The 26329-nt window shown below is 41.7% G+C and overlaps 1 protein-coding gene across 2 annotated transcripts in view; it reads left to right on the top strand.

Annotated features, from left to right (window-relative positions):
- The window catches only part of SHTN1 (shootin 1), a 55002-nt gene extending 29289 nt beyond the window's left edge, over positions 1–25713 (top strand). Inside the window, exons 9-17 of one of the 2 annotated variants that reach the window (XM_059852031.1) lie at positions 5066–5212; positions 6510–6663; positions 7713–7818; positions 9954–10036; positions 12944–13053; positions 13699–13752; positions 16434–16554; positions 17396–17579; positions 24175–25713. In XM_059852031.1, the coding sequence (XP_059708014.1) occupies positions 5066–5212; positions 6510–6663; positions 7713–7818; positions 9954–10036; positions 12944–13053; positions 13699–13752; positions 16434–16554; positions 17396–17579; positions 24175–24385 (1170 nt within the window). In that variant the 3' untranslated portion in view covers positions 24386–25713. Of the gene's footprint in view, positions 1–5065; positions 5213–6509; positions 6664–7712; positions 7819–9953; positions 10037–12940; positions 13054–13698; positions 13753–16433; positions 16555–17395; positions 17580–24174 lie in introns of both variants that reach the window. The other variant, XM_059852030.1, reaches the window with a different exon arrangement.
- The last annotated feature ends 616 nt before the right edge of the window (positions 25714–26329 follow it).

The following is a 26329-nucleotide window of genomic DNA, read 5'->3' as shown; positions in this document are numbered from 1 at the left end:
TTTTTGAGGACTTTTGCATTAACATTTTACATCTGTGAGTGGATACTGCAAAAGCAGCACTGGAGAAGCAGCTCTGTGCTTGCAAGTGCCATTCTCTGTGCTCTACCCAGGATAGTTGACTGCAGCTGGTATCTGAAGATAATTAATTTGCAGTCCAGCTGACTGAACTGGTTTTAATAATTAAAGAGACATAAATAGTACTTGAATTCTCCTGGGCTTGGATGTTACCACTTTTGAAGCATGATGTAATGCTAATTTGTTTCATCAAGCTTTTTCCCAGGAAGAGGCTTGGGAAATGGTAACAGATGTATGCTCTAGGAAACTCTTTGGTCTCTTTCCCCCCCATCTCTTTTTGTTCAGGCAATTAGTCTATGGGGGAAAAAAGTGAAGATGTTTTCTCCTTTTTCATGTGGTGTATGATCTACTTGTGAATCTGTTAGATGGTGTCTAAATGCTGTAAGGCTGTGAGCATTATAGAATGTATCACTGTGCTTCTACCATGACAAAAAGAAAACTGCAGGAAATGAAGAATTAAATAACAAATATTTTTCCTCTGTATTTTTTGCAGTTATGCTTCATAAGTGAAGAATGAGTTTGAGAAACCCTTTTGTACAGAGCAGACTGGTAAAATAAATAATGCTCTGTTTTTAAGGAGGTCACATTGATGGGAGTACAGTCTGCTCACCCTCAAAAGTCCATGCTCCAAGCACCTCTGTGGTGAGAAGCAAACGATGGACAAAAAATAGGCTTAACTCATCTACTTCAATTCTCCCATTCTGAATGAATTAGACTTCTTCTTTTGAGCCACAAAACTTACTGAGCTTTGAGCCACTAACTTACAAGCTGCAGCTTGTAGATCTTTCAAAACAGTCTCTTCAGAAGCTGTCTGGCAATTAGCCAGGTAACTAAAATCAACTGGATTTTATTTTTATTGGTCAGAAATATTATGAATCATCTATGAGTGACTCTTGGCTGTCCATATTATGTATATGACCTTTCTCATGGTCACATTGCTCACTTAATACAACTAGATCAGACTTTGACTCCACTAAAGGAGTTTTGGTTTTTTTTTTTCCCTGATTAACCATTGAACTAAAAACCATACCTGGAGTTGTATTTTAACCCTAATTTTAGAGACAGTGCCCTGTCAAGCCATAATTAGACATGATCACTCTGTCCTCCCCATCACATAAAAACCTTCAAACAGCCTCTTCTCTTGGGGAGATAGAAATACCTTGATCCTACCTTTCTTGGGACTTAGTTGAGGTCTGAACACAAGCTGTAAGGCTTTGGGGTACACATAATGCAGAAGGCATCAGCTCCTGTAAACTGAGACAGATGTGAATGGGTTACCCCTCTGTGACTCACTGATTCCTCACTAGGTTGTGGAGGGGATGGGGCAGTGCTGCTGAGGATTGAAAAAGGGACCAGCTGCTCAGCTGAGTGATCTTCTCTTCTGTTTGACTCTCCCAACTTTGACTCTGCCTTGCTACTCACCTTTTTTTACTCTATTTATAATGGACAGCATGCCATTGATTTTCATTTTACTTTATGCAACCACTGATTACCTTACTAGAACAGCACCTGCTGTATTGGGACATTTTTCTCCCTTAAACTGTAACCAAGACAAAAAGGTTATTGCTGAAATACCCAAAGGATGTATAGATGGAAGTGCAGCTTCACATGGATATTAAAGAATTCCCTTTGTCATTGTTTTCCTCCTGGGAGAAGGGTTGGTTGGAAAGTATCCAGTTTCATCCTGAACCTTACTTGAACAAGGCTTGGTGTTCCCAGAGATTTGACACTAACAGAGTTGCTTTCTAACATTTTTAATGAGGAAGAATTCCTTTTTCAGCCCTGCTGTAAACAAAAACCAGCTGCAGTGAATGCTCTGTTGGGTAAGGGCCTAGAGCAAGGGGCTGAGAACGAGCTGTGGCCTCACTGAGGTCGAGGGAAAACCTTCTATTATTCTCACCCCCTTCTTTCCACCTCCCCAGCTCTGCTGATAGGAAGTGGCCAGCTCCCAGATTTCCTGAACTTTGCAGCTTCTCTTTGTAAACTCAGGGAGAGGAAGATACATAACTGGTTTGCACAATGGGTGATTTTTAAAATGAGACTGATAGGTGTATGCAAGCTGTTTTTCTTTGTGGTCTGCCTTCAGCTGCAGGCGTGGTTTTCAGCAGATTCCTGCACTATTGACTTGTGTTTCCAGCATTGATTGGGATGCTCTGCAGATAATTGTCTAGCAGGTGGCAAAGTCGGAACTAATCCATCAATTGGTTAAATTCCACCTAGTCCAAATAATCTTGTTAGTAGCTGTTTTGCCCTTTCAGCAGTCACTTTAATTAATATTCAGGGTTGTGCAGACAGGCAGGTTTCCGCCCTGCTGAAGCAGGAATTGATTTTTTAAAATTTTAAGTTAGAATTAATTTGCAAGGGTCTTTTTTGTCCTATGTCAAACAGTGCAGCCTCTCAAAAACTTGGAATTAGTACCACCAGCTTGCTTGACACAACTGTCCTGTCTGGTTTTGTCCCTTCCACTTAGAATATGTTGGCACTTGTTGTTGTAATTATGTAAGTAACTTCTGAGATGGTTTGGACTACCCGTGAGAATTTGGTTCCCACGTGTCTGATTGCAGCATTACCTTAGAATTATTCTTCTGTAATGTTGAAGATGCTTTCATCTTTGTGAGTAGGAAAATATTTGCAATATCACTAAAGCAAGTTATAAAGCTAATTGAAAATGCAGGACTTGATGTGAAAGCTTCTGAATGAAAAAGTTTTCATCCAGGTCTTCAAAAGGATTTTTATCATTCTGTTGCAGAAGAACATGAAACAAAGTGAATATGAATTTTCTACACTTGGTGAAGTATCTGCTCAAGTTGAAGAAATCAAGTTGCTCTACTTGATTTCTTCTTGTTTTGGCAGCTTTCTGCTCCCTCAGGCTGGAACAACTCTGGTTGGATTTAGTGGCAGAAACTTGGTGAATAAAAATCTGGAACTGATCACCTTAAAGTATTTTTCAGATTCAAAAAAAAAAAAAAGAAAAAAAAAATCCAGGTTTTTGCTTTGCTTTGAAAGTGTGTAAACTGTGATGTTTGCTGAAGTTTGCTTCTGGAGAGAGGTTGTTTTCTGTCAGGGTTAAATAACTTCTGTGAGTGACTTGAGAGGAACACAGAAAACTTAGAGACAGTATTGAGTTGTTTTGCAGTGATTTAGAGGCCTTTCTCAAGGATAGTGTTCAAAGATGCTGTTTCTTTTAAAAATATGCAGTGTTAAATGAATCAGTTGCAGTACAAAGGCAAACCTTTATGGATTGTTGTGAGTAACTTTGATTCTGAAATTCTCTTGCCCTTGAATTGTTTTTGCCCCAGCCCTACTAGTAAAAGATAAGATAAGCATAAATTGGTTTGACTGGCAGGATTTGGGGACAGAGAGCTGATGTCCAGTGCACATTTGACTTTGCACTGTCAGCACTTTGTTCCCGTTTGCTGTATAACAAATTGCAGCACCAGTGCCCACGTTCATCACATCCTCTCCATCAAATGCTTCCAGTCCTTTGCTGCCTGTCCCCATGGCAGAGCTTTGCCCAGTGGAGTGTTCAGTGCAGGTTTTATTGGTGTTAGGGCTGCATCACTTGACTCCTCCTGGCATGCAGGGTCACACAGGCTGCGAGGGCAGGTAAAAGTTCAGCACGGTCAGTGGTTTTCTCAGAATGTCTGCACACAGCTGCTTGCTGGGAAGGCTCAGCTGAAGGGTCTGTGCAAAGAATGCTTGCCAAAAGCATCGGCTCATACTTAATGTCTAATTGTATTAAAAGAAATAAATCACAGAGCATTGCAATGGCACCAGAGGGGAAGAAACCCTGTGTCGTATCTGCAATTCTGGTTTGAGAATAAACAGAATGGGAATCTGAAAAGATGTCATGGCACTTTTGTATTTCTAATACTTTATTCTTAAAATATCTCCTTGCTTTTGCTGAGCTCTACAACAGTGTTTTTGCAGTCTGAGGGAGTATCTGCATTCTCAGGCTGTTCTCTGTTCTGCTGCCAGAAGTGGCTCTGCTGACCTGTGCACACTCACGTGAAACCTCAGCATGACCCAGTCCCTGTTTCTGCTCTAAGAACAGGCACAGCTGAGTTTGTCGAGTGGAAGCTCTTTCTGCCTGGGGGCAAACATCTACCTGAAAGAGATGTCAAGGTGCAGAACAAATTCACTAGGAATTTTTTTTTTGGTTGGGAAGTGATCTCTTTTTTTTTCCTAGTTCCTAAACAGTCTGAGAGGAACAGATCTCTCAGGGAAACTGCATATGCTGACAGCTTCTGCACCTCTTAAGTGAAGCCTAGAGATGTGTGGGATTTTTTTATCAATGTCAGGTCTATAGACCTTTTGATTTTTGCCTGCCCCCCACAATGTATTCATTTGCCGCATCAAAAATATAACTTGGGAATAGGAAGGAACACAAGGATCAGAACTAAAAGGCTGAAATTGTCCTAAAAAACCTTTTCCCAGGACAAGTTCCTGCACTGATTACACAGCCATGGACTGGAATTCGTTTCCTGAAGAAATGAGTTTCCATCATTCACATATCCAGCTAACCCTCAAGTGAGTGGCTTTATGCCAAGGCTTGCAGATGTGTTTGAGGAGTTAGCCTGTGAATTCATAGACATTTTATCTTCCACCTAGAGTTCTTTTAGTCTTTCCAGAGCTCCCAGAATGGGGCTCACATTATTCCCATTTCCAGGAAACAGAATTGAGAGATGTGTTTAAATTCTGAATGCTGCCAACATGTGGGTAATTGAGGTGTAGCAGTGGGTGGTTCTGAGCAAACACCTGGTTCCTTTCAGTGTGAGCTTAGCCCTTGTGAATTTTGTTCCCAAACTTCCTTTCCCCTTCCTTTCCCCTTCCTTTCCCCTTCCTTTCCCTTTCCTTATCAGCTTCTTCCTCATTATTTCTACCACATTAACCCAATATTAGTATCTCTTTTTCTTTCCAATTGCCATTTTAGCATCAGACTGTGCTTGCCTGACTGTTGTTTTTGTTGGGTGTGGGCTTGTTTTGGCAGATGTTTATTGAACAAAACAAGATGAAAAGGCAGAGTCAGTTGCTTCTGCAAAATTTTGCTCCTGATCAACAGCTTTTGAAGGCTTTGGATGACAATGCTAAGCTAACCCACACCTTAGAAGAAGAGAGGCTTCAACACCAGCAAAAGGTAAAACAGAATTTCTTTTGATCTCATCTGGAAGTCTCTGAAAACCTCCTGAATTTAAGGAGTGCAGTGTCTTAAGTGCATTCAGGATTACTTGAGATTGTGTCCCGTGTAAGATCTTCGAGTTTAAAAACTAAATTTTAGAGAAGGTTGTGATTCCCTTCTGAGTCACTGTTCAGATATCAGTACAGAACTCAAAGGCTCCTGAGCCTGAAGAGGCTCTGGTTTAGGCAAGTATTTTATTCTGGGTGCCAGTGAAGTGCAGTTCCAAGCAGTGAGTCAGGTTCCATTGAGTGAAGAGATGGCAAGAGCATAGTTTGGACATTGAGTAATACAGAGGGTGTCTTGGGGGTATAAGGAAAGAACAGGAGGTGAGAGGTAGGCAGTGCACATTAGTGGTTTGGTTCTTGTTGAACAAATAGATGGGGGAAAGCCAGAGAGGCACGCTGGGGCTGGGAAGTGCAAGGTGAATCTACAGAGTGCTGTGAGAGGATCTAAACTGAGAGGATATAAACAAATTTATTCTCTGAAACTAGACTAGATCAATCTCTTTACTGGGAGAAATCACCATTGCTTCCCAGGAAAGCCTGAAAATGAGCTTTGCTTTAGCCCTGGGGCCTGTTCCTGAAACTCTGTTAGTAGAGTAAGAGTAGGGATAGGTAAACAATTCCTGTTCTTTCATCAATGCAGCAATACTAAGACTGCATTCTCAAATGCTCTGAAGGAATATTTTGGAAGAATCATCTCCAGTTCATAGAAAACCTCTGCATCTTTGGCTACTTGGAAGTCTAGAGCAAAATGTATATATTTTGGGAGCTGTGAAGTTACTGCTACTCTGCATCTGAATGCTGCCTCTGATTCAGATATTCCATAATTCCCCCACTGGCATCTGCATGGGTTGAGACAAGGGAGTTGAAATAATGAGCCTGTCAGTGGAAGCAGTAAGAGAACAAAAATGTCAACGTTCTCGTGCTTCAAATGAGGAAATGTTCTGAAATTAATTATGTGATAAAACCTCTCTAAAAAGAAAAGGGAAGAATGTAAAGCTTAAGTACTTTGGAGCTAAAGACATATTTTAAAGAGATAAAGCTAGTTGGGATCATAACAGAAAATTCTGACATCTCTCAGAAGAATCTTTCCAGCTCTCATTCAAAAATTTTCCTTTTTCTGGGATTTGTGCTTCACTCCTGTACTATAACATGATGTTTTCAGGCATAACTGTGCCTAGTGGGTTATTTGCCAACAGGAGGGACAGAAAATGTCTTTTATTGTGATGAATGCTCCTATTTGCCAACTGCAGATTAAAGAATTGGAAGAGCAGCTAGAGAATCAGTCACTGCACAAGGAGATTGGTCGCCTTAAACAGCAGCTAGAACTTCTGGAAGAAGATAAAAAAGAACTGGAGCTGAAATGTCAGCATGCAGAAGAAAAAGCTAGGGACCTAAAGCACTCAGGTAAAACGGTGTAATAACTTTCATTTTAGGGGTAAAGTGTGTGGGATAGTTGGTGCACATCTACATTTGAGACCCTAGAAGCTTTTGTCTAGCAATAATCCAGACCTTTGCTTCAGTAGACAAAGTACAGCAGCTGCCTGCAGCTGCAGAACAACAGTGTCCAAGATGGGTGTGAAGGAATAGCCTTGTAAAACTTCTGTAAGGAACAAAAATCCTGTGGTTAGGTTGCCCTGAGTCTTACAGATGGATAAATATGTGGGAATAGGTGTCTGTGTGAAAGACACAGAAGATTATACCTGGACTTTAAAGTCATTCAGTTGATTTTTAATTGCTGTTACCTTTTAAAATTTAAAAGCAAGCTTAAAATACTGCAATTTTAATTTGAATCCATCACTGCAAGAACAAAGAACCATATCCACTTTGGAAATCATATTTTCTGCCATAACTTACTGCACACAAAACAGTTGCTAAGGATTTTTGTAACAAAAAGAAATCAGGACTTTTTTTTTTTTTGTGATTCTGCCCTTCCCTAGTTAATTATATTTGACAGCATTTCAGGTGCAGAAAAGTAATTTCCACATTTTAGGTCTGACATGAAAACAGGAGAGAAAAAAAGCATTCTGCCACAACCCAATTTCGACCATTTTTATGAGGAAAGCCCACACCATCAGCAAGGCAGAGACAGGTCTGGAGGTTGAAATTGTCAATTTCTTTGATCTCCTGTTAGTTCATTCTCAAATACAACATGAGATACACCGTTGCAGAAATGGGATCAAGTTTTCCCTGCTCTGTCATTTTATGTGAAGAATCCTGTGTGAGAATGAGTTTCAGTAGTAACTCAGGTTGGAGGCAGCTGTTTTAATGGGAATCCTGTGCATTGTTCTTGGTAGAAAATGTCAAAAAATGGACTTTGGGCAGTTGTGTGGTTTAGCCTTGTTTGTTCTTTAGTTAATCAGTAGAGTTTTTTTCTCAAACCATCAAAGTTGGTTTTTAGAGGGGATGAGTGAGCCCAAGAGCTGACTGTGGTTTGTTTCTTTGCTCCCGTGCAGTTGATGAGCTTCAGAAGCGAATCCAGCAGTCTGAAAATCCTGCCCCGCCTCCGCCGCCGCCTCCGCCGCCGCCTCTCCCTCCTCCTCCTCCTCCCAACCCCATTCGGTGAGTGCTCCCAGCCAGGGCACAGCAGTGCTGCTCTGCAGGAGCAGAGCTCCTTACCTCGCTGGCATCCAGGCAGGAAGAGTGTGTTCAAAGGCAAAAAGGCTTTTTCCACCTGTCTGGGGCTCCTGAGCTGCAGTGTGGCTGCATTTCTTTTCACAGAGAAAAGCAAGGCACAGCTTCCCAAGGATATTTCTGGGAATCGCAGTGGGGAACCTCAGAGAAAGAAAAAAAAAATTCTTATCTCATTTGCTGTGCCTGTGTTTGTGCAAAAGCAGAATGCAATATGGAGATTGTTTGCCCAAGTGCTGGGGTTTTGTTTCCTTGGCCTATCAGGGCCAAGCACGTGTCCAGGCTGTTGGTCAGCAGACAGTCACAAGATTCTGTTCAGTTGAGTGGAGTTGGGTGCTTGAGCAGATTCAGTGTAATATAATATAGAATAATATGGTATCATAAAGTAATTCATTAGCCTTCTGATATCACTGGAGTCAGATGCATCATTTTCTCCCTTCATCATGGGGCTTGCCCTGTATTTACTGTACTGCAGAACATGCTCAGTGCCCCACCAGCTCCCAGACTTAACAGCCTGACCAATTCTGAGCAGTGCTTGCCTTGCCAAGCCTAACAGATTGTCTAGACTGTGATTTTGGAGGAGGAGGGATACCTGTCTCCTCTAAATTTAGGAGATTATTTTTTTTCCTATTCACCTGATAGCTGTAATTATAGACTTGTGAAATGCTTTCTATTGCCAAGAAAACTCCTTTGAACCAAAGGATATGTTAGATTATTGTGTGTCCCTTCATGTCAGACACTGATGATGAAAATGCAGACTCCATTGAGTTCCCACAATTACTTTCATAAGTTAAAAAGGAGGAAAAAAAATAACAAATGAAAATCACCACCCAGTCATCAAGCATTTTTGGGCAAAATTATCAAAATTTGGCTTGATTTCTACAAAGGACTGTAAAAGAGGATGGCCAGTCTCTGCTGATGGATCAGGCATTAGACCCAAATTAATTAACAAAACACTAAAGGGCGCTTAGTTAATTTAAAAAACTCTGCTAATCTTCACGTTGTCTGCTTGGTTTTAAAAATAAATGGACTTGGATGACAGTTTGCAGCCTTCTGTAATGACATCCAAGAGTCTTGTTAACTACTGTGTTACACTTATGAATAGATGTGATTATTGGGGACAATTCATCCCCATGTGCATCTTGCATTGTTTTTAAGAAACTAAACATATTCGGGAAGATTGTGTTTGGCCTTTTGCTTCTTTTATGTCCAATAACTCATTTGGCCTGTCTGCTCCTTTCTCACTGATGGATAGCATGAATTAACTGTGTAGAGCTGTCGTGGGATTTTTTTGTTTAAATTTGTGCCCTTTTCTGTTTGGAGTAGGTGCAGCTATTAATTTTAAGCCCTGTCATAGCAAAGTCAGACTATTTCCTCATGCACTGTGATGTGTATGTGGATAGAAGTTGTTTTCAGACATAGGCACTGGATGCTGCATTTTTCTGGGACAGAGTTTTGACCTTTTAGGCAGGGATGTCACTGCTGTGTAAGGAATGATGTTCAGTAGAGAGTGACTGGCCTCACTGACACGCCAGATGTGCACAGGAGCTTGTACTTGTTCTTGAAGATTAATCATTTGCTGGTGTGGACTTTTACATTGTGAATGCAGTGAGGGGATAATTATTTGACACTGTAAGAGATTACAAACTTGGAAATGGTGAGGAGATACTGATCACCATATTTAAGTGTCCTTTGGAGAACAATACTTCAACATCTACAGCTCTTCTTTCTGTTTATTATGCCAGAGCAGCTTCTGTTTGTCATGTGTCACAATGAGACCCTGGCTTTTAATATTCAGATCTGGAGTGTTTTGATTTGTGCCTAATGCCTGTTAAAAAGAAATAAATTTCTCTGGTGCATTTTGATGGGAGGCATTGTGGGGGGTAATTCAGTGCATCTGCATTCGAGAACCATTAAATGAGTCTTTTGTAAATGGCTGTATAATCAGGTGTAAGCAGGCTGGTGGTGGGTCATGTTCAGGCTCATTCTGACAGTGGGGACCCAGGACAGAATGACAGTGGGGACCCAGGACAGAATGACAATATGCAGTTTCATTTCCCCCCAAGGTCTCTCATGTCAATGATTCGCAAGAGATCTCACTCCAACACCAACGTGAGCAAGAAGGAGAAACCTCCCCAGCAGGAGTCAGGTATGGCTCATCCCTTCTCAGGCTGTGTGAGTTATCCACTGGGACTGCCAGAAAGGAGCTGGGAATGAAGTTCTGAATGAATGGTGGTTCAGATGCTTCTGATTGTCAGCGTTAACTACAGCTCTCCATGTCCCAGCACATTGCTCTGCCTTGCAGTCCAGAAATGGGACTGCAGCCCAGGAGTATGTGCACCAAGATGGGGAGTGGTATCTTTGGTACTTAAGCTTTGGTATTCCTAGCAGGAGACCTCAGCCTCTGGGCTTATCTGGTTCAGAGAAGAGGAGGCTGAGGAGTGACTTTATTGCTGTCTATAGCTCCTGAGGAAGTGACAGGGAGAGGGAGGTGCTGAGCTCTTCTCCCTGGAATCCAGTGGCAGAACACATGGGAGTGTTTAAAACTGCATCAAGTAATGCTTAGACTGGACATAAGGAAGAATTTATTTATGGTGAGAATGGTCAGACACTAGAAAAGGCTTCCCAGAGAGGTGGCTGGTGCCCCAAGCTTGTAAGGTTTTGAGGCCCTTAAGAACATGCTTTAACTTTTGGTCAGCCCTGGAATGGTCAGGCTGTCAGACCAGATGGTCACTGCAGGGCCCTTCCAGCTGAAACATTTTGTTGTATTCAACTCCAAACTTCCTTGAGATCCCAAGTAAATTTGTGTGGCCCTCATAGCCATCTCTGCCTCCACAACTGAACTGGTCATCAGCATCCAATTTACTTCTTCCAAAAGGATTTGAGTTTGAACAGTCTTTGAGGCTGCAGGTCAAAAACCTCAAGGGAACACCTGACACTTGCTGTAACTGGAGAAAAGTTCTAATCTTCCTGCTTGAGCTGCAGCATGTGCAGGGCTTTGTGCTTCCACAGGTTACCTGGAAGAGGCAGAAGACCAAACCTAAGGGCATTAAACAGAGAGCAGGTTATATTCAGCATAATACAGGGAAATTTCTGAACTTCCACATGGCAATTTCTTTTGTCCAGAGCCTCTCCACAGAGCTTGTTTGTTAAATACTTCAGTTTTCATCCCTCAATTCATATCTTGTGAAATTACCACTCAGAGTTGACTGTAATTCTAATCCTTTAATAACACTGAAAACCTAAAACAAAACAGTCTTGCACTAAGGTGGCTCTGCATGCAAAGTAACAGCTGAAATTGCATTTTATTGTTGTTAATGGAAGCTGAAAACTTAGTAGGTTGAGAACAGGAGTTAAGTACAGATTTGCAAATGACTGTGAGTGCCTGAGGAGTCGGGGCTAGTTAGACAGGCATTGCCAGTTAAATAACCAAGGGTTTTCTTGCTGTTTCTCTCTTCCTTCTGAAACAGCAGGAGTTTGTTTTTAGTGAATTGCTTAACTCATTTGCTGCCACTTAAACAAAGAAGGGAACCTGGCTGAAATTATAGGATATAACTGTTAAAAAGACCCCTGCTGTTAGCAGACTAATGGTATGTAAGTCAGGCTGGATTGTTGCATGAAACCAACAGGCAGGAAGTGGGGGGAAGAGAGTATTACTCCTCCCATTCTCAGGTGAGGAACTGAGGAATGGACTGACTTGGGCAGGTCCCTGGGGGAATTTCTGGGAACTGGTTACCAGTCTGAGAGAAACAAGGCTGTTGGTCTGGAGAGAGTAGTTAGAAAGATGACCTTGTCTGAGATCTCTGATGAAAGGTCAATCTTATCTTTCAGTAGAAGTCCAATTATGGTGCCTTGATTTCTCAGGGTTCCTTACCTTGAAGCATCCTAGATGTTTTGATTACACCTTTTTGTTGAGACTGTCACAAGCAGTGATTGCATGAAATACTAGGAAATTCACTCTTAAGATCTCAACTCCCCATTCTTTCATTATTTATTAGTAAACTAACAGATCTGACCTTTCTTCAATTACATATAAACTGCTTTTCCTCTTAATAGTTGAGCTGTCCTTAAAATAAAAATTTAAAAAAAGGGAGAAAAATTCTTTCTTGATCTAGTTATTATATCAAACTTGAGTCTTGTTTTAACCCCTGTTAAGGACTTAGAATGAGTGGTTTCTATCCCATACCACCAATTAAGCTTTTATATTTGAAACAGCCTGTTTTTGAAATTAAAGCCTGACATTAAATCAGCTTAGAATACAGAAACTACATTTCTATGAATCATCAAGAGTACCCTGACAAGTGAGAGAGCAGAAGTCTTTTTAAAATTCCTGTTACATAAGCTACAAGGTTGGCAGCTTTGAATAGCATCAGCCCTATTTCTCCAAGAATTTAAGTGCTCTTTCCCCCCTCCCCTTTCTGGTATGTTAAGGGTCTTTTCTTTTGTTATCCAGAATGCTGATAAGTTAACAGGCATTATTTAGGTTCATCACAGAGCTTCCTGTGTCATCTGAATATTTTGCAGTCCTGATACCAAATCTCTTGACAAGGCAGCCATTTTCCTTTCATGGTATTTCACTTTTTCCCTTTAACTTGATGCAGTGTTTTTTGAAGGGGTGGGTTTAGGTCAGGGTGAGGTGTTGGTGTGCTGTTCCTGCCAGGTCCTCAAACCCATGAGAAATGGGGGAGTCACTGTCCTGGGGCATTATCAGCTTCTCCTGTGTCACTGCTGCTGTGGAAATTTCTGCTGAGCCACAGTGGAAGCAGAGCTGTGTTCTTCCAGTCCCTGCTGCTTCAGCCTAGAGCACTGAGCTTGTGCAGTTCCCAAACAGGCCCTGGGGCTTTGTGTTTTTCAGGATGAGGGCCCTGCTTCTGTCCAAACTTCTGCAAAGTCAGGGTGCTCAGTGCAGGGTGGCAATTTTATCCTTGAGGAGCTGGGGACAGCTGAGCTGATAGCAGAGATCCCTGTATCCACAATGAGAACATGGTTTTTACTTTGTACCATTTCTCTGCAGTTCCTGTCTGAAATGTGATCTGTTCTTTGACTTTTTTAGCAGGTGAAGAAGTTACAGATCTGAAGAGGCAAGCTGTGGAAGAAATGATGGACAGGATTAAGAAGGGAGTTCACCTGAGACCAGTCAACCAGTCAAGCAGGCCTAAAACAAAGGTTTGGAATAAGTAGCAGACCAATAATTTTAGCTAAGTACAGTAATTTACACTGAAAATAAACTTTTCTGTTATATATTTAGAAGAACAAATTTTCCTCCCCTTATTTGCTTTGCCTGATTTTGGATAAAATGAATTAGAGCAGCATATACCTGAGGAACAAAAAAAAAAAAAAAAAAAAAAAAACAGAAAAAATGAAGGCAGCAGTAAGTAAGTAAAGGCCAATTTCTTTGACACAGAAAAGAAACTTGTAAACAAACAGCTGCTAAGAAACAAAAAGCACAGAGAGAATACTTGAAGTGGTTAAAGGGGATGATCAACAAGTAGACTGCATTAACACTTTTTTTTTTTTTTTTAATGCAACACAACTAATACCTGAATGTGGCTGCTGTAGAACATTGCTTCCCTCCTTCACAAAAACATAATCTTTATTTGTAGTCTGTGGTTCACAGTGCTGAGAGCTGAGGCTCTTCTCTTCATCTGAGTAAGGAAACAGATGGAGTGTTAGCCCTGTGCCCCTGGGAGGAGGGGACAGAGGAATGTCACCTGGGCAACAGCCCCTGTGTGAGGTCTGTCTGCAGGTACAGAGTCTGTCCTGGGCCACTTCATGTGACTTTTAACATTTGTGTGTTGTGTTTGCTTACAGCCAGAAACACCAAAGCCCTCTGAAAGTGCAATGAAAGAACTAAAAGGGATTCTGGTAAGAGGAAACTTTCACATTAAATTTCATTTTCTTCTCATTGAGCTCATTCTTCTCATTGACAGGGCTGTCTGTGCAAACTGTGAAACTTCTGCATTTTGGGTTGAAGCCATAGAAGCAAATCCCCCAATTCCACCCTTGACTTTGGTTTGACTTAAGGACTTAAGCTGGGAGGATTTGTTTTTGCACTCTGCTCTGGGTTTGTGTGCTCCTGCCACTAGAGGGGATTTTGTGGTCTGTGTCTGCCATAGATTCTTTGGAAAATTTCCAAATACTCACAGTGGATGCTTAGGGATGGAGAGGCAGCTGAGTATCTGTACCTAGTCCAAAGTAAAGCCCCTGGGCTGCACATACAGTAGATGTAGAGTTGTCCTCATCAACTGGTCTCTTTCCTATGGCACCAGATTTCTTGTTAGCCTAGGTGAGGTTTAAATAAAGCAATAGCTCTGCTCTGTCTGCATTTATATGTGGAAAAATGGATTCTGAATAGCTGTTCACATAACCCCTTATCACAAAATAAAAACATTAGGCATGCTTGGTCCAGCTGAGAGCAATGTGCTCCTGTTGTGTCCTTTACTCAAGTCATTGCTTGTTGCTTCTTTTGCACAAGAGCTAAAATTGTGTCAGAAGGAGCTGTAGCTCTTGCTCCCTGGCTTCTGTAACCCTGAAACTTTTGAAGTGCCACTTTGGCACATCAGGTGAAATTCTGCCAGTATTGAAGCAAAATGTTTGACTTCCACTCCAGAAGGTGAAGTTAATCATTGTCATCACCCTGTGGTTAAACAGCCCATACAAAAACCAGTTCAGTGGTGTTTTGGGGGATGCAAGGCAGTACAGCAGAGTTTAGCCACAGCCTGTGCTGTGATTTAAAATCACCAGTGATGGGTTAAAGTTGCTGTTCTCCAGTCATGTGAAAGCAGGGGAAGAAATGGTCTAGAGAGTCACCAGACCCTAATGCTGAGCCCTAATTAGAGGGACACTTGATTAAATGCAGCAGTAAATAGGAAAGGAATAAAATGCAACAGTAAGACTGTGCTTTAAGCAGAATTCTAGAATTACAGGAGTAGTGGGATGTGGTGTGCTCTTTGCACCAGTGAGGGTTGGACAGGGCTGTCCTGCCCAGGGTCCTTTCTCTAACAGCTGTTTTATTTCTCCAGCACTGTGTCACTGACTCAGGGGGAGCAGGGAGAATCCTGCAGGCACTGCATTTCTGTGTCAGGCTCCTTGCTTTTGAGCCTTTCAGGGTATTTGCAGTGCAAGACAAACTGTATAGAATGCAGCTCCAGTCTGTTCTTGAGAGCAGTGATTATGCACAGTCAGACAACAAACATGGGGGTGGAATGTGATGGAGTAAACATTTGTTGTTACTATGCTAATTATGCATTTTGTGTAGACCTCCATGTAATTGTTACAAACAAAACACATTTATGTTGTGCAGATTCCAGAGTTTGAGTGATTCCCTTTTTAAAGTTGCTTTTGTACATGTACATTTATACACATCTAGAGCATACTGCTAATGAATAACCTGCTCAGGTAAATTTCAAATAGTTTTGAAAGAAATTTTTTTAACTTCTAGGCAGGAGTGAAGAATTAAGAGCTTCTTTGAAGAGCTCTTGAAAATAGGACAGCTTTTGCAACTTGCAGTGCTATTTTCTTGGCTATTTCTGGTCAAAGGTTATGTGCTTATCAACAAAAGATATCAATACAGTGTTATTTACAATCTGGAAAAATGCTGTATGAGTCTGACATGTTCTGAAAGGCTGAATAAATAAGATTTATGGAAAGACTCAAAGGGAGAATGAAACAGTACATGGGTACCAAATTTCCAGTTGCATTATAAACATTTTGGGCAAATTTTACAATCAAGTAGGTTCTGATCCAACAGCTGATTGCTGTGAGTTGGGAAATGCATGCAGTATGCACTAAATGTGTGTTTAAATTCCTGTAGTCAAGGTTGTGAGGTTTCAGGCTTTGCTTAAGGCCTTTTTTCCTCCCACTTTAAGAAAAGTGCTCCTGGACTTGCAGCTTCACTGACACCACATGCTAGCCTTGGCATAAGGCAGTAATAGCATTTATTTATGTTCTGTATGTATAAAAAACAGTTTCAGCTTGAGATGTAACTCTGTGTGAAAAAGAAACCTTGAAATATATAGACATAGGGTCAGGTTTATGGCAGATCAGCCATTATAGGATATAATCTGCTGCAGTTGTAGCTGATAAATACTGACTTGTGCAGATACATGTATACACCACGATATAGCAACACAGGACAGTGCTGAAATATAAAACCCACTGGAGCAGTAAAAGATGGATCTTTGGCTCTTTGTTAACAGAGGTTAATTATGTGCATAACTCTCTAGCAGTTTCTTAAGATCCTTCTCATGTTAAGATGAAGTTGGCAGTTTCCCACAAACATCAGAATTTGTTCATCAGTGGCAGGGCCAGGGCATCTCTCTTAAGGCTGATATCACCCCCCTAATGTGTAGTGAGTGTGGTTTGTCCCTGCATCATGAATCCAGGTAAGGCTGGGCTGGGGAGTGCATCCCAGCTGCTCCTGTTGTAATGGCAGAGCTTGGCACGCTGCTCTGGAGCTGCAGTGTGAAAGATTCTGAAGTGGTGCACGTGAGCTGCTTGGCTTAATCTGTCCTCAGAGAGTGTCTCATGCCTTTCTCTTGCTGTAGGAAACACTGAATAAATCCACCAGTTCCCGAAGCCTGAAGTCCCTTGAGACAGACAGTGGTGAAACAGAGCTGGAGCGAGTCCTGCGGCGCCGGAAAGTGACCACGGACCAGGACAGTGGCAGTAAGTGCTGCACTCCAGGAGTGCTCTTCCTCTCCCTGCATTCAGGGACTCCTGAAGCTGTGCACTCTCTTCCAGACCACTGCCATTGCAGCCACTATGGAGAACTTCACCTTCTTCTACACTGACTCCCTTCCCTGTCTCACCTGTTGCTTTTCATCCCATTTTCTCCAAGAGCTGCTTCTGTCAGGATTTTCTGCACACACAGACACATACACTCAGATTCCTCTTTCCATCCTGGAGCTCAGATGTTACTTTCTTGAATCTACTGTGAAAATACTCTTGCAAGTAATGCTAGCCAGAGAAATGAGATTTAGGAGTGGTGATTTGAATTAACCTCCTCTGCAGACCAGGGGTCTCAGTTTTTATGCTGTGCTTTACTGTCATCTTCTCTAAGAAATTGTGGATGTTCTGCTTGGCTACAAACACAGTGTGTGCAAGTGTAAGTCCATGCCATGGTTGGTGCAGGTGGGGCTGGTTTGAATGTCACTGTAGAGCTTTATCTGGGACTTTGCAGACAGCTCAGTGACTCCTCATTAGTTCTGAGAGCAGGCTTTTCTGCAGTCAGGCTGGGAGAGCACCAAAGCTGGGCCTGGGTGGGCTCTGTGGGCAGCAGGACTTACCCCCCCAGAAGGCAGGAGGATCAACACAGCAAGTGCTGCCTGTGGTACAAGGGAGGGAGAGCAGAAGCTGTAAATGCAGTATTTTGATATTCTCTTGCACTGGATGCTGTTCATTAAAATTCCATTTTGATTTCTGCTGTTGGCTTGAGTTCTGCTCTGCTCTTGTGTTGTTTCTAGACCAATCTGGGTAACAGAAACATTGAACTTTCTTTGGATTTTAGGTCCTACTGGAATCTTGGCCACATCAGAATCAAAGTCTCTGCCTGTGCTGGGTTCAGGAGCCAGTGCCCCACAGGCAGCACTGAACAAGAAAGATGTGGAGACAGATTTCACTTCCAAAGTACCCAACTCAGGTCCTGTCCCCAGCCAGCCTAAGGGTGCTACGGGCTCCAAGCCTACTTTACAGTAAGTAGAATGTGGATTTCTAGATATATTGTAGTACAAGATGTGTTTGGAAAGTGATTTAATATCAGTTTTGGTTAACAAGATAAAGGTACAGTCTGCAGCTGTTGACCACTGACTCCCCAAATAATTTGCAGTCTCGCGTGAAAGGAGAAATTAAATTGTCTTTAATAAAGTTCTTTTCCTCTAAAACCTGTGAATATTCTTCAAAAAAATGTTCATTTTCTCTGTCAAAAAAAGCCCTCTAGAGATTTTGAAGAATAACAAGGTTGAGGGTTTTTTCCATATCCTGAAGAGGGATGATAGTTATGTTGTTAACTCTTGATTAAAAGTAGTTTTGGCAAGTACTTTGAAAAATACAATCATGTGAGTCATCTTGGTCTATATGCTGGTGTGCAGGGCAGTTTCTGTTGAACCAAAACAAGTCCTGACTATTACTCTTAAAAATGTATTGGTAAAAATTTTGAATTACCTTGAAATCTCAAGTTAAAAAGAAAAAAAAAGGTGCTGCATTTGTACAGATGGGCAGCAGAACCTTTCATCACAGCAAATTGAAGACCTGAAATCAGCATCAGAGTTAAACCTACTTCAGCAATATTTATTTCAGATTCCCTGCAGGAATGGTTTGTTCTCCAGCAGCACCAGGCTCCTGTTGGAATTAGGCTGTGCACTTGCTTCTGTTACCTTGCCAGGTTGCTTGTCAGTTTGTCATTTCAGGAAAAGGAAAGAGATGAGACAAATCAGATTGGCAAAATATTGTAGTTATGGCTAATTAAACTTCTGATTTCCTGCTCTGTCAGTTAGAAAATACCACCAGTACCTATTCTAGCAAGTCTCCATTGCTTTGTTCAGAGGAGGAAATCATGACAAATGAGCTGAATATTCAGTTTGCATCTGTTTTTATGAACTGATACTTCACTCTTATGCAGGTACTTTCATCATTTATTTTTGAGTGGATAAAGAGCCCAATTTCCTTTTGTGCTCTACAGTTGTATTTAATTCCCACAGAGAATTAAAAGCAGAATGCTATTTTCAATCATATGTATTTTCCCCTTTTATTTCATTTAAGTATCCTTAGAAGAAAAATGATCTTCATTTTAATTTAATCAGGAAGATGAAGATATTTTCAGCAGTTGTTTAGGCATGAATAATGCCATTGCATTTTCTTGAGCAGTTACCCTTGACAGAAAGGTGAGGTTGTTCCTGAAAATTGTGTTTGTAGTTTGTGGATTTCTGTGATTTTGAACAAATCAGAAAACACAAGACAACTCCTGCCACCTTTTGTGTACCTTTATTCCACCGAACTAAGTGGAAATTGCATTTACAAGAAAGAAAATGAAATAATTGCAGGCCCCAAGGTCTCTCAGAATGCGTGGTGAATGGGCTGTGGAAAGGATCTTGTGCTGACAGTCACAGTTGTTATGTGTTATAAAAGCATATGTGAAGCTCCATTTATTTCTCAGCTTGCCTATTCAGTGGCAACCCAAAAGACACATTTCACTTTAGTTTATCTGTTTAATGCATTAAAACAAATGTGGTGGGCCAGAGTCCTTAGTGCTGCAGGGCTTGCTTGCACTGAGTCATGGGTGTAAACCTGCTTAATTGGGAACACTCATCCTTGGGGATGGATTTCCAGTGAGGGAGGAGGTGCTGGGGCTCTCCCTCTCTTGTGTGGCCAGGCTGGGAGGAGGAGCAGGGATTACCTGCAGGCCCCACACCACGTTACAGGGCCACTGCTTTTCTTTTCTCTCCTGGGTGCTGTTTGCAGCAGAGGTTGGTAGAAGCAGCCTCCAGACTCTGAGGTATGAAAGCTGTTGGAAGCAGGGCTCCTTGGAAGCAGGCAGCAGAGGAGAGTTCATCTGGCCAGCAGGTCTGACAACTCAGCTCTGTAATTAGGCAGTTTTCTGGGCTTCCCTGCAAGCAGCTTGGTTTGGATCAGCAGAGCACTTCTGAAGCAAATCTCACTATTGTCTGCGTTTGCTGTGCTTTGATTTGTAATCTGGAGTGCCCTCAGTGCATCCTGGATCCCTGGATTCATGGCATGAGTGAAGCTAAACCAGGGCATGTGATCCATCCATGGTTTTGGATGTCCTGGGGGACCACACAGTGAATCACCCTGAGCTGTGTGCCCTGCAGCAGGGGCTGCTTCCCTCCACACTCTGCTCCTCTTCCACCACTCCATTCCCTAAAGGAGCACTGAACAAACAGTGCCCTCCCTGAGCTGGATACCTTGCATGAGAAATCCTCTTCTCCTTATTCCCACCTGGTGTTAAAGGATGCAGCTCCCATCATTTGCAATTCCTTGAAATCTAACCAAGGTGTGACTTCTTAATCTGTTTGCAGCAGCTGAGCAAACCTTTCCCATCACAGGGGAGCACTGCATGTCTCATCATTGCCAGGTGTCTCTTGCAGGGCAGGGTTTATTCTTTTTTCTTCACCTAGATTTTAATGTACAGCTTGCTAGAGAAAACCTGAGTTTAGAACCCCTAGGTGAAGTGTTATTTCAGTGCAAGAGGTTCTTGTGTGTCTGAAGCCATCAAGGAGATGGTTTGGAATGTGTGAAATTTTGCTGAGGTGCTGCTTAGGGTGGAGACATCAGTACTTGTGTCCTGTAGAGAAACTGAGGCCTCACCTCACTGTGCAGGTAACTTCCTCTGCAGATCTCTTCCCCAGTGTTTAACCCAGCATGAGTGTAATTTTGGGACAAGTGCATAGAAGAGGTGACAATTTGTTTTCCTTGGCAGCAAAGCCAGTTCCCATGACCCCCTGCAGTGTGTGGGCACAGAATGGAAAGGTGTGTCTGGCTCTGCCCCCGGGTTTTGGGTTTTTTGGTGGGGTTTTTTTCAGCACTTGGTAAACATTGTGTTTCTGGGGTGCAGAGTTCTCTGCTGACAGAGTGCACTACAGAGAGGGTTAGTGTTAATCTGATGATTTTGTACAATTAAAGGATTTGTCCTCCCTCTCCCAGCTGTAATCTTAGTACCCCAAATCATCCACCAGCTCTGCAGGGAGCAGCTCAGCCTCAGCTGGAATGAGCTGCAAAGGTTTTCCAGTGCAGCTTGTACATGGGCAATTTAGTTTAAACAAGAGATGAAGAAAACAATGGAATCTTCTGGAAGTTGGAGGTCTTAACTGGAGTTTTAACTGTTTTAAAAGCTACTGAAGCTTTTTTCTTAGCTTGTACTCTTTGTGTGCTCTCTCAGTGCAGGCAGAAGCTCTCCAAGATTCTTCATTAAAGTAAATTTTCTGATCTTTTTGAGCTTTTTCAAAAGAAGCACCTGAAAGTGGGAACAATCTCCATGCTAAAGATTGTCTGCAGTTCTGTCCTGCTGGCTGCTATGCTGCAGACCTTTGTACTCAGCTGGGTTTAGCAGGGGCATTCTGAAATGGAGAAGGTTTCTTGCACTTCACAGATGTCTGCTGTTGCAGGTAGCACTGGTAGTTCAGTAGGGAACAGAGGGTTAATTCACCAGTGTCACTGTGAGAATATACTGTGTGTATATTCCTTACAATCACTGCTGGACAAATTCTGGTAGTGCTGTGAGGGAATTAGTTGTTCATCTCAGACTTTCAAAACTTGGAATTGGTGTGTTTTTACTGATGTTCAGTATTAGCCTGTGCTCTTCTCTGGTTTATTCTCCTACCTTGTTAAGAATTCTGAAATAAGAGACACACATGCAGTTTTTTGCTTTTATTCTCAATGAATACTGACATAAAATTCTGTTCTCTAATGGATACATATTACAATGATTTTACAATGATTTCATGAATAGAACACTGACCCAGGTTAAATAATGCCAAGGTTCTAATATTACCAGAGGAAACAAAGAAAATCCAAGTTTCAGTTAACAATCTGATCCTTAGTTTGTCCTTTTGTACTCCTACTGTAAATTTTATGCAAAGGTCACAGCAGTGCTATGTCAGAGGCTATAGTAACCTTTTAGTATTTACACCTTCTGTAGGTTCTGTAACTATATAAACAGAGCAGATTGCTTCTGATATTCTTACATAACAAAGCATGGAACATTGCATATCCCATAGAATTAATCTCAAATGCATTTATCATCTAAATCCATATATCTAAGTGCAGATTTGATGTGTTTAGTCATAAAAAAATACATGCAGACTTGTGAGCAACTGTGTGTGAATGAGTATAATAGAACTGGGGTCTCGATTTCTGGTTTAAATATATAGCTGGACAAATAACAGGAATATTGATAACAGCATTAACAATCTCAAGGAGGGAAGAACTTTGCTTAGAACTGAATGCAAATACCTTGGCTGGACAAAATTGAGTTTTTCAGAACTGTGGCAAACTCTGTCTTTGCTCGTTGCCTTTCCCAGCTTTATTTGTACGAGTAGATGCTATTTTTTGAAAAGGAGCACCAAAATTATGTTCATTCTTCCCACTGAAACATTCTGCTCTTGGCAAACTGTTGAAAGTAAGCTCTGAATAACTGATAAATAGGGTTAATAATTTTTAACAATGCCTCAGCTGTAACAGCAGCATTGTCAGGCTGGTGCTGCACCAGTGTGAAGGATTTGAAGAAGGCAATACTGGTACAACAAAGTCGGATAGTAATTCTTATTTTTATGCTGCAAGCACTGATTTAATCACCGGTTTTCTCCATTAAACTACTTTATATCGACATCCTTCATTTTTCTGTCCTTTGAAGGTGGTAAATATGATTGCCATTTTATCCATTTTTGTTATAAATGAAACAGACTTCAGAGCGTTTGGCTGTGCATCAGTTGTTGGAATGCTGCCATACACTAATGCAGACTCCCCACTGTGAGCCCAGTGAAGAATTATACTTTGATTCACCAGATTGTATTAAATAGTCCAGCTGTTGGGATTTGAAAGATAGTTACCTCCAAAGTGAAATAAAAATGAACTTGGCATTTATGGCTTTGACCATTTTTATAGTGTTGGGCAATCAGCTTTTCAAAAGTAGCACTTTTTAAAATAACCCTCTTCTGGTTACACTGCTTTAAAAAGTTTAATTTGCTGTAACATTCAAAATACCTCGCCTTGTATTTTTCTGGAATGATTGACAACTTTTGCATAAAATAAGCATTATTTTCCTTTTGAAATCACTAGCTTCTGATGATAATCAAATGAGTCTGAAACTGTATCTATTAGTGCCAATTTCTGCATTAATTAACTTATACCAAAATTCTAATGTTAGAGACAATTCTTGTAATTAAAGCTTGAACATGGAATTTCATTTGTTCTATCCAGTGCTGCAGCAGCAAGCTGAGTAAATTCTTTCTGAAATGGAAAGTGCAGCAACTGTTGTTTCTGTGATTAGGTTTTGGTTTTAACCTGTTCATTTACTCTCTCCCCATCAGGAGCTGGTGCAGTCCCCACCCAGTGTTCTAATTGTTGAGTGGGGTGACCTCTTTCTTCTTTGTCATTTTCTTTAGGACAAAGACTGTCACAATAAAGGGCAGTTTGTGGCAGATGGATCCTGTAGCTGAATTCTTTCTCTGGCCTCCAGTTGATTGTACCTTTTCTTCTCAAGGGTGTTACCTTACCAGAATGGAAGACTGTTCCTTAAAAATAAACACAGAAATTTAGAGGGGAAAAAAAGGACAAGCCTACAGTGCATGTAGGACCTTCCAGCCTGAGGGATTTCAGCACCTGCCCAGTTTGGGCTCTGTGGGTGTGGATGGTGCATCCATAGTGGCCTGTAAGGCTGAGCCTAAGGATGGGCCAGTGCAATGTGGCTGCCATCCCTGAGCCTGCCCAGCTCTGAGCCCATGGGCACTGGACTGGGGGCTCTGGGGATCAGGCTCTGGAATGCAGGGTGCAGGAGGCACAGCCTGTGTTCTCAGGCTCTCTGTCTGCCCAGCCAGCAGGGTTTAGGTGGCATTGGGAACACCCCAGTCTGCCATTTGTTCAGGTCGAGCATTCCCAGTGTTTGCCATGTTCTCTGCTGGTGCATTCCAGCTAATCTAAGGATTTGCCTGCATGTTTTCAACATCAGTACAAAGCTTCTGAATACACACAAGTGCTTTTATTGTTTATAGGCTGATGCCAGCTTTGACAAATAACCCAGGTGTCTCTGACCTTTCCTTCCTCCCTGCTCAAAGGCTTTTTATCCCCATGAATCCCTGCACTGCAAACAATGGTGGTGTAACCCCATTTCTGCAGCACAGAGCGTGGATCAAACGCCCTTGATAGTTCAGCAAACCAGTAGGTGAATTTCCAGAAATCATCAGTGCTTGCTCCCAGTGAGACCAGCAGCAGCCAAGGGAACACCTGGTTATGCTGTGCCTCAGTCATGCAGTGCAGCCCCCAGTCAGGTGGCTGTAGGATAGAGGTGTGGAGAAACCATTTTTCAGTGCCTTGTGAGTTCATTTTTCATCTTCCATGCCTGGCCTAACAAATGATCCAGGAGGGGCAATGTGACTGTTTCATTTTGTGCATTGCTATCTGTACATAACAGCTGTTAAATCCATAAATCTATTTATAAGCTTAGCAGACCTGTCTTGGTTGTATGTGCTACTATCAGAAATGCTTTTCTGTGTTTTTATGCTCTTCTGCATATGTGAACTGTCATTTGTATTTATGTATTTATTCTTTTTCTTCTAGATCAACTAGTCACACAGAATTGACAAGAAAAGCTTCTAGCAGTGAAAAAGAGACAGAATCCGTGGTAGTTTTAGATCCTGTGTCCACCAGTGGGGATCAAATGTCTGAAAATGCCCTGAACCAGAACAAAGTGAAAGAGGAAAAAAGCAAGCCACTGCATAAAGAAACTAACGTTGGGAAAATGAAAGAAACAGATAGTTCTAGCTGTTAATTGTTACTCTGCAAGGCTGTACCTTTTGGGAATCATTATCTGGACTTGTGAATTGCTTAGGTGTGTTACTAGGGGCCACGGTCTGTACTCCAGACAGAAATAATACAGATTGAAATGGTCTTTTGTATGCAGCTTTTGTTACATGCACTGAAGTGTTAAATAACTGTGTGTCACTCAAAATCCCTTTCCCATTTTAATTTTGCAGGTATGGTTATTAATTTCTTAGATTGTGTCAGTTACCTTTAAAAATGGATTTGAAGAGGCTTTTTAAACTCTTCTTTTATTGAGAAGATGCCTTGTTGAAGGCCTGTTCCAAAGCTTGCCAGAAGCCCCTTGAATCCCCCTTGAGCTGGACAGGTTTGGGTTAGACTCTGTCAGTGATTGCACCCTCATCAGCTTCAGTATGGGGGTGTTACTAATTATTAATAAAAATGTGTTTAGACGCATTGCTCTAAAGATATCCACCTAAACCAGGATCTTGTTGGTGCCCTGTCTGCTGTCCCCAGACAGGCAGGAAATGAAAAGCACAAGCACAACCCTTCTGTCTCAGATTGTCAGGGGACAGAGACTGAAAAGCAAAGGCAGTGCAGCACCTCATTGTGGTACCAAGATTTTTGGCAGTGATAGCCAGAGTCAGGGGTTTGTGGGCTGGGACTGGTTCTCTCAGTTGGGTTAAAAGCTTTGCAAAGAAGGACTTGCTCCTGAGTTTTGTCTCAATGTTACAGCTTTTGGAACTGCTGCAGCTGGAGTCTGTTATTACTGCTGCACAAAAATAACTTGCCTTAGGCTACAGTGGGTATGGGCTGCATTTGGGATTCATTCTAGGACTGAAAGTTATTGGGAATCATCAACATTGTGAGAACTCCCAGCTGAAAGCTCACAGTGCTAACACAAATGAGCCCTTGCTTTGAACCTGGCACACACTGGTGGCATTCATTTCTTTATTAGGTGACACTTCAGGTGTCTGTATTTGATAACACAAATCCCAGTTTCCCTCAGCCCTTATTTCCTATGACAAGGGTGAGATAGGAACATCATTGATTTGCTCCACTGCCAATTCACATTCCATGGTAGTCTCTTTAAATTCAGCACAGTATCTCATTCTTTTATAATGAACAAATGGAATCAGGGATTTACCTAAAGATTGGTGTATCTGAAATTGGGTGGGCACGGACTTGAATGCACTTGGATCCTTTTTTATTTAACTATTTGAAACAGTGATAGTATTGAAGGATGAATGTTCTGAGTTTGTTGGTTTGGCTCTGCATGCAACTGTCTGGTGCTTTTCCTAAAAATAAAATGATAGTAATGAGTGTGGTGGTTTCACATCTATTTTGGTGGTTTTTGCATGTTTGCTACGAAAATCTTGGACTTGATCTAATGACTGAATTACATACAGTTCATAAACTTGCAGGAATTTGTCTCTCACTGGTATTTTCATTTCTTGGGGGCAGTTGGTTCTGGTTGTTAATTTTTTACTTAGTTGTCTGTTACACTGAACTTAAAATGCAAAATTTCATATATGTATTTTTTCCTCAAATTATCGCTGCTGTATTATATGTTCAGATTTTCAAATTATGCAAAACCCAGAAATTTTTCAAGAAGCTTTTCTTTTACTTAAACTGTTTTGTTACCTAGAACATAAATTATTTCTTTAACTTTTCATTGTTGCTTATTAAAAAGACTCCTGACAAGTTTCCCAGACCTTGTGGAATTGACTCGTTGCTGTTGCCAACTGGAGCAGGCTTCCTACCGATGCCAGTCACAGCTCTGTGCCCAACATTTGGGGTTTGCACTTGTCTTCAGGGCTGCAAGTGGAGCAAAATCTCCTTTGCAGGCTGCATCTCAGAGTAGCACTGAGGGGGTGGGGAGGATGGAGGAGCATAACACTCAGGGCCTTTGTTTTTTTGTAAATTGTGGTGTTCTGTTTGTGTTTGGGGTTTT

Source organism: Haemorhous mexicanus, chromosome 7 (genome assembly GCF_027477595.1).
Source record: "Haemorhous mexicanus isolate bHaeMex1 chromosome 7, bHaeMex1.pri, whole genome shotgun sequence".
In the NCBI taxonomy this organism is placed as follows: Eukaryota; Metazoa; Chordata; class Aves; order Passeriformes; family Fringillidae; genus Haemorhous; species Haemorhous mexicanus.
This window is presented reverse-complemented; position numbering and strand designations above follow the sequence as displayed.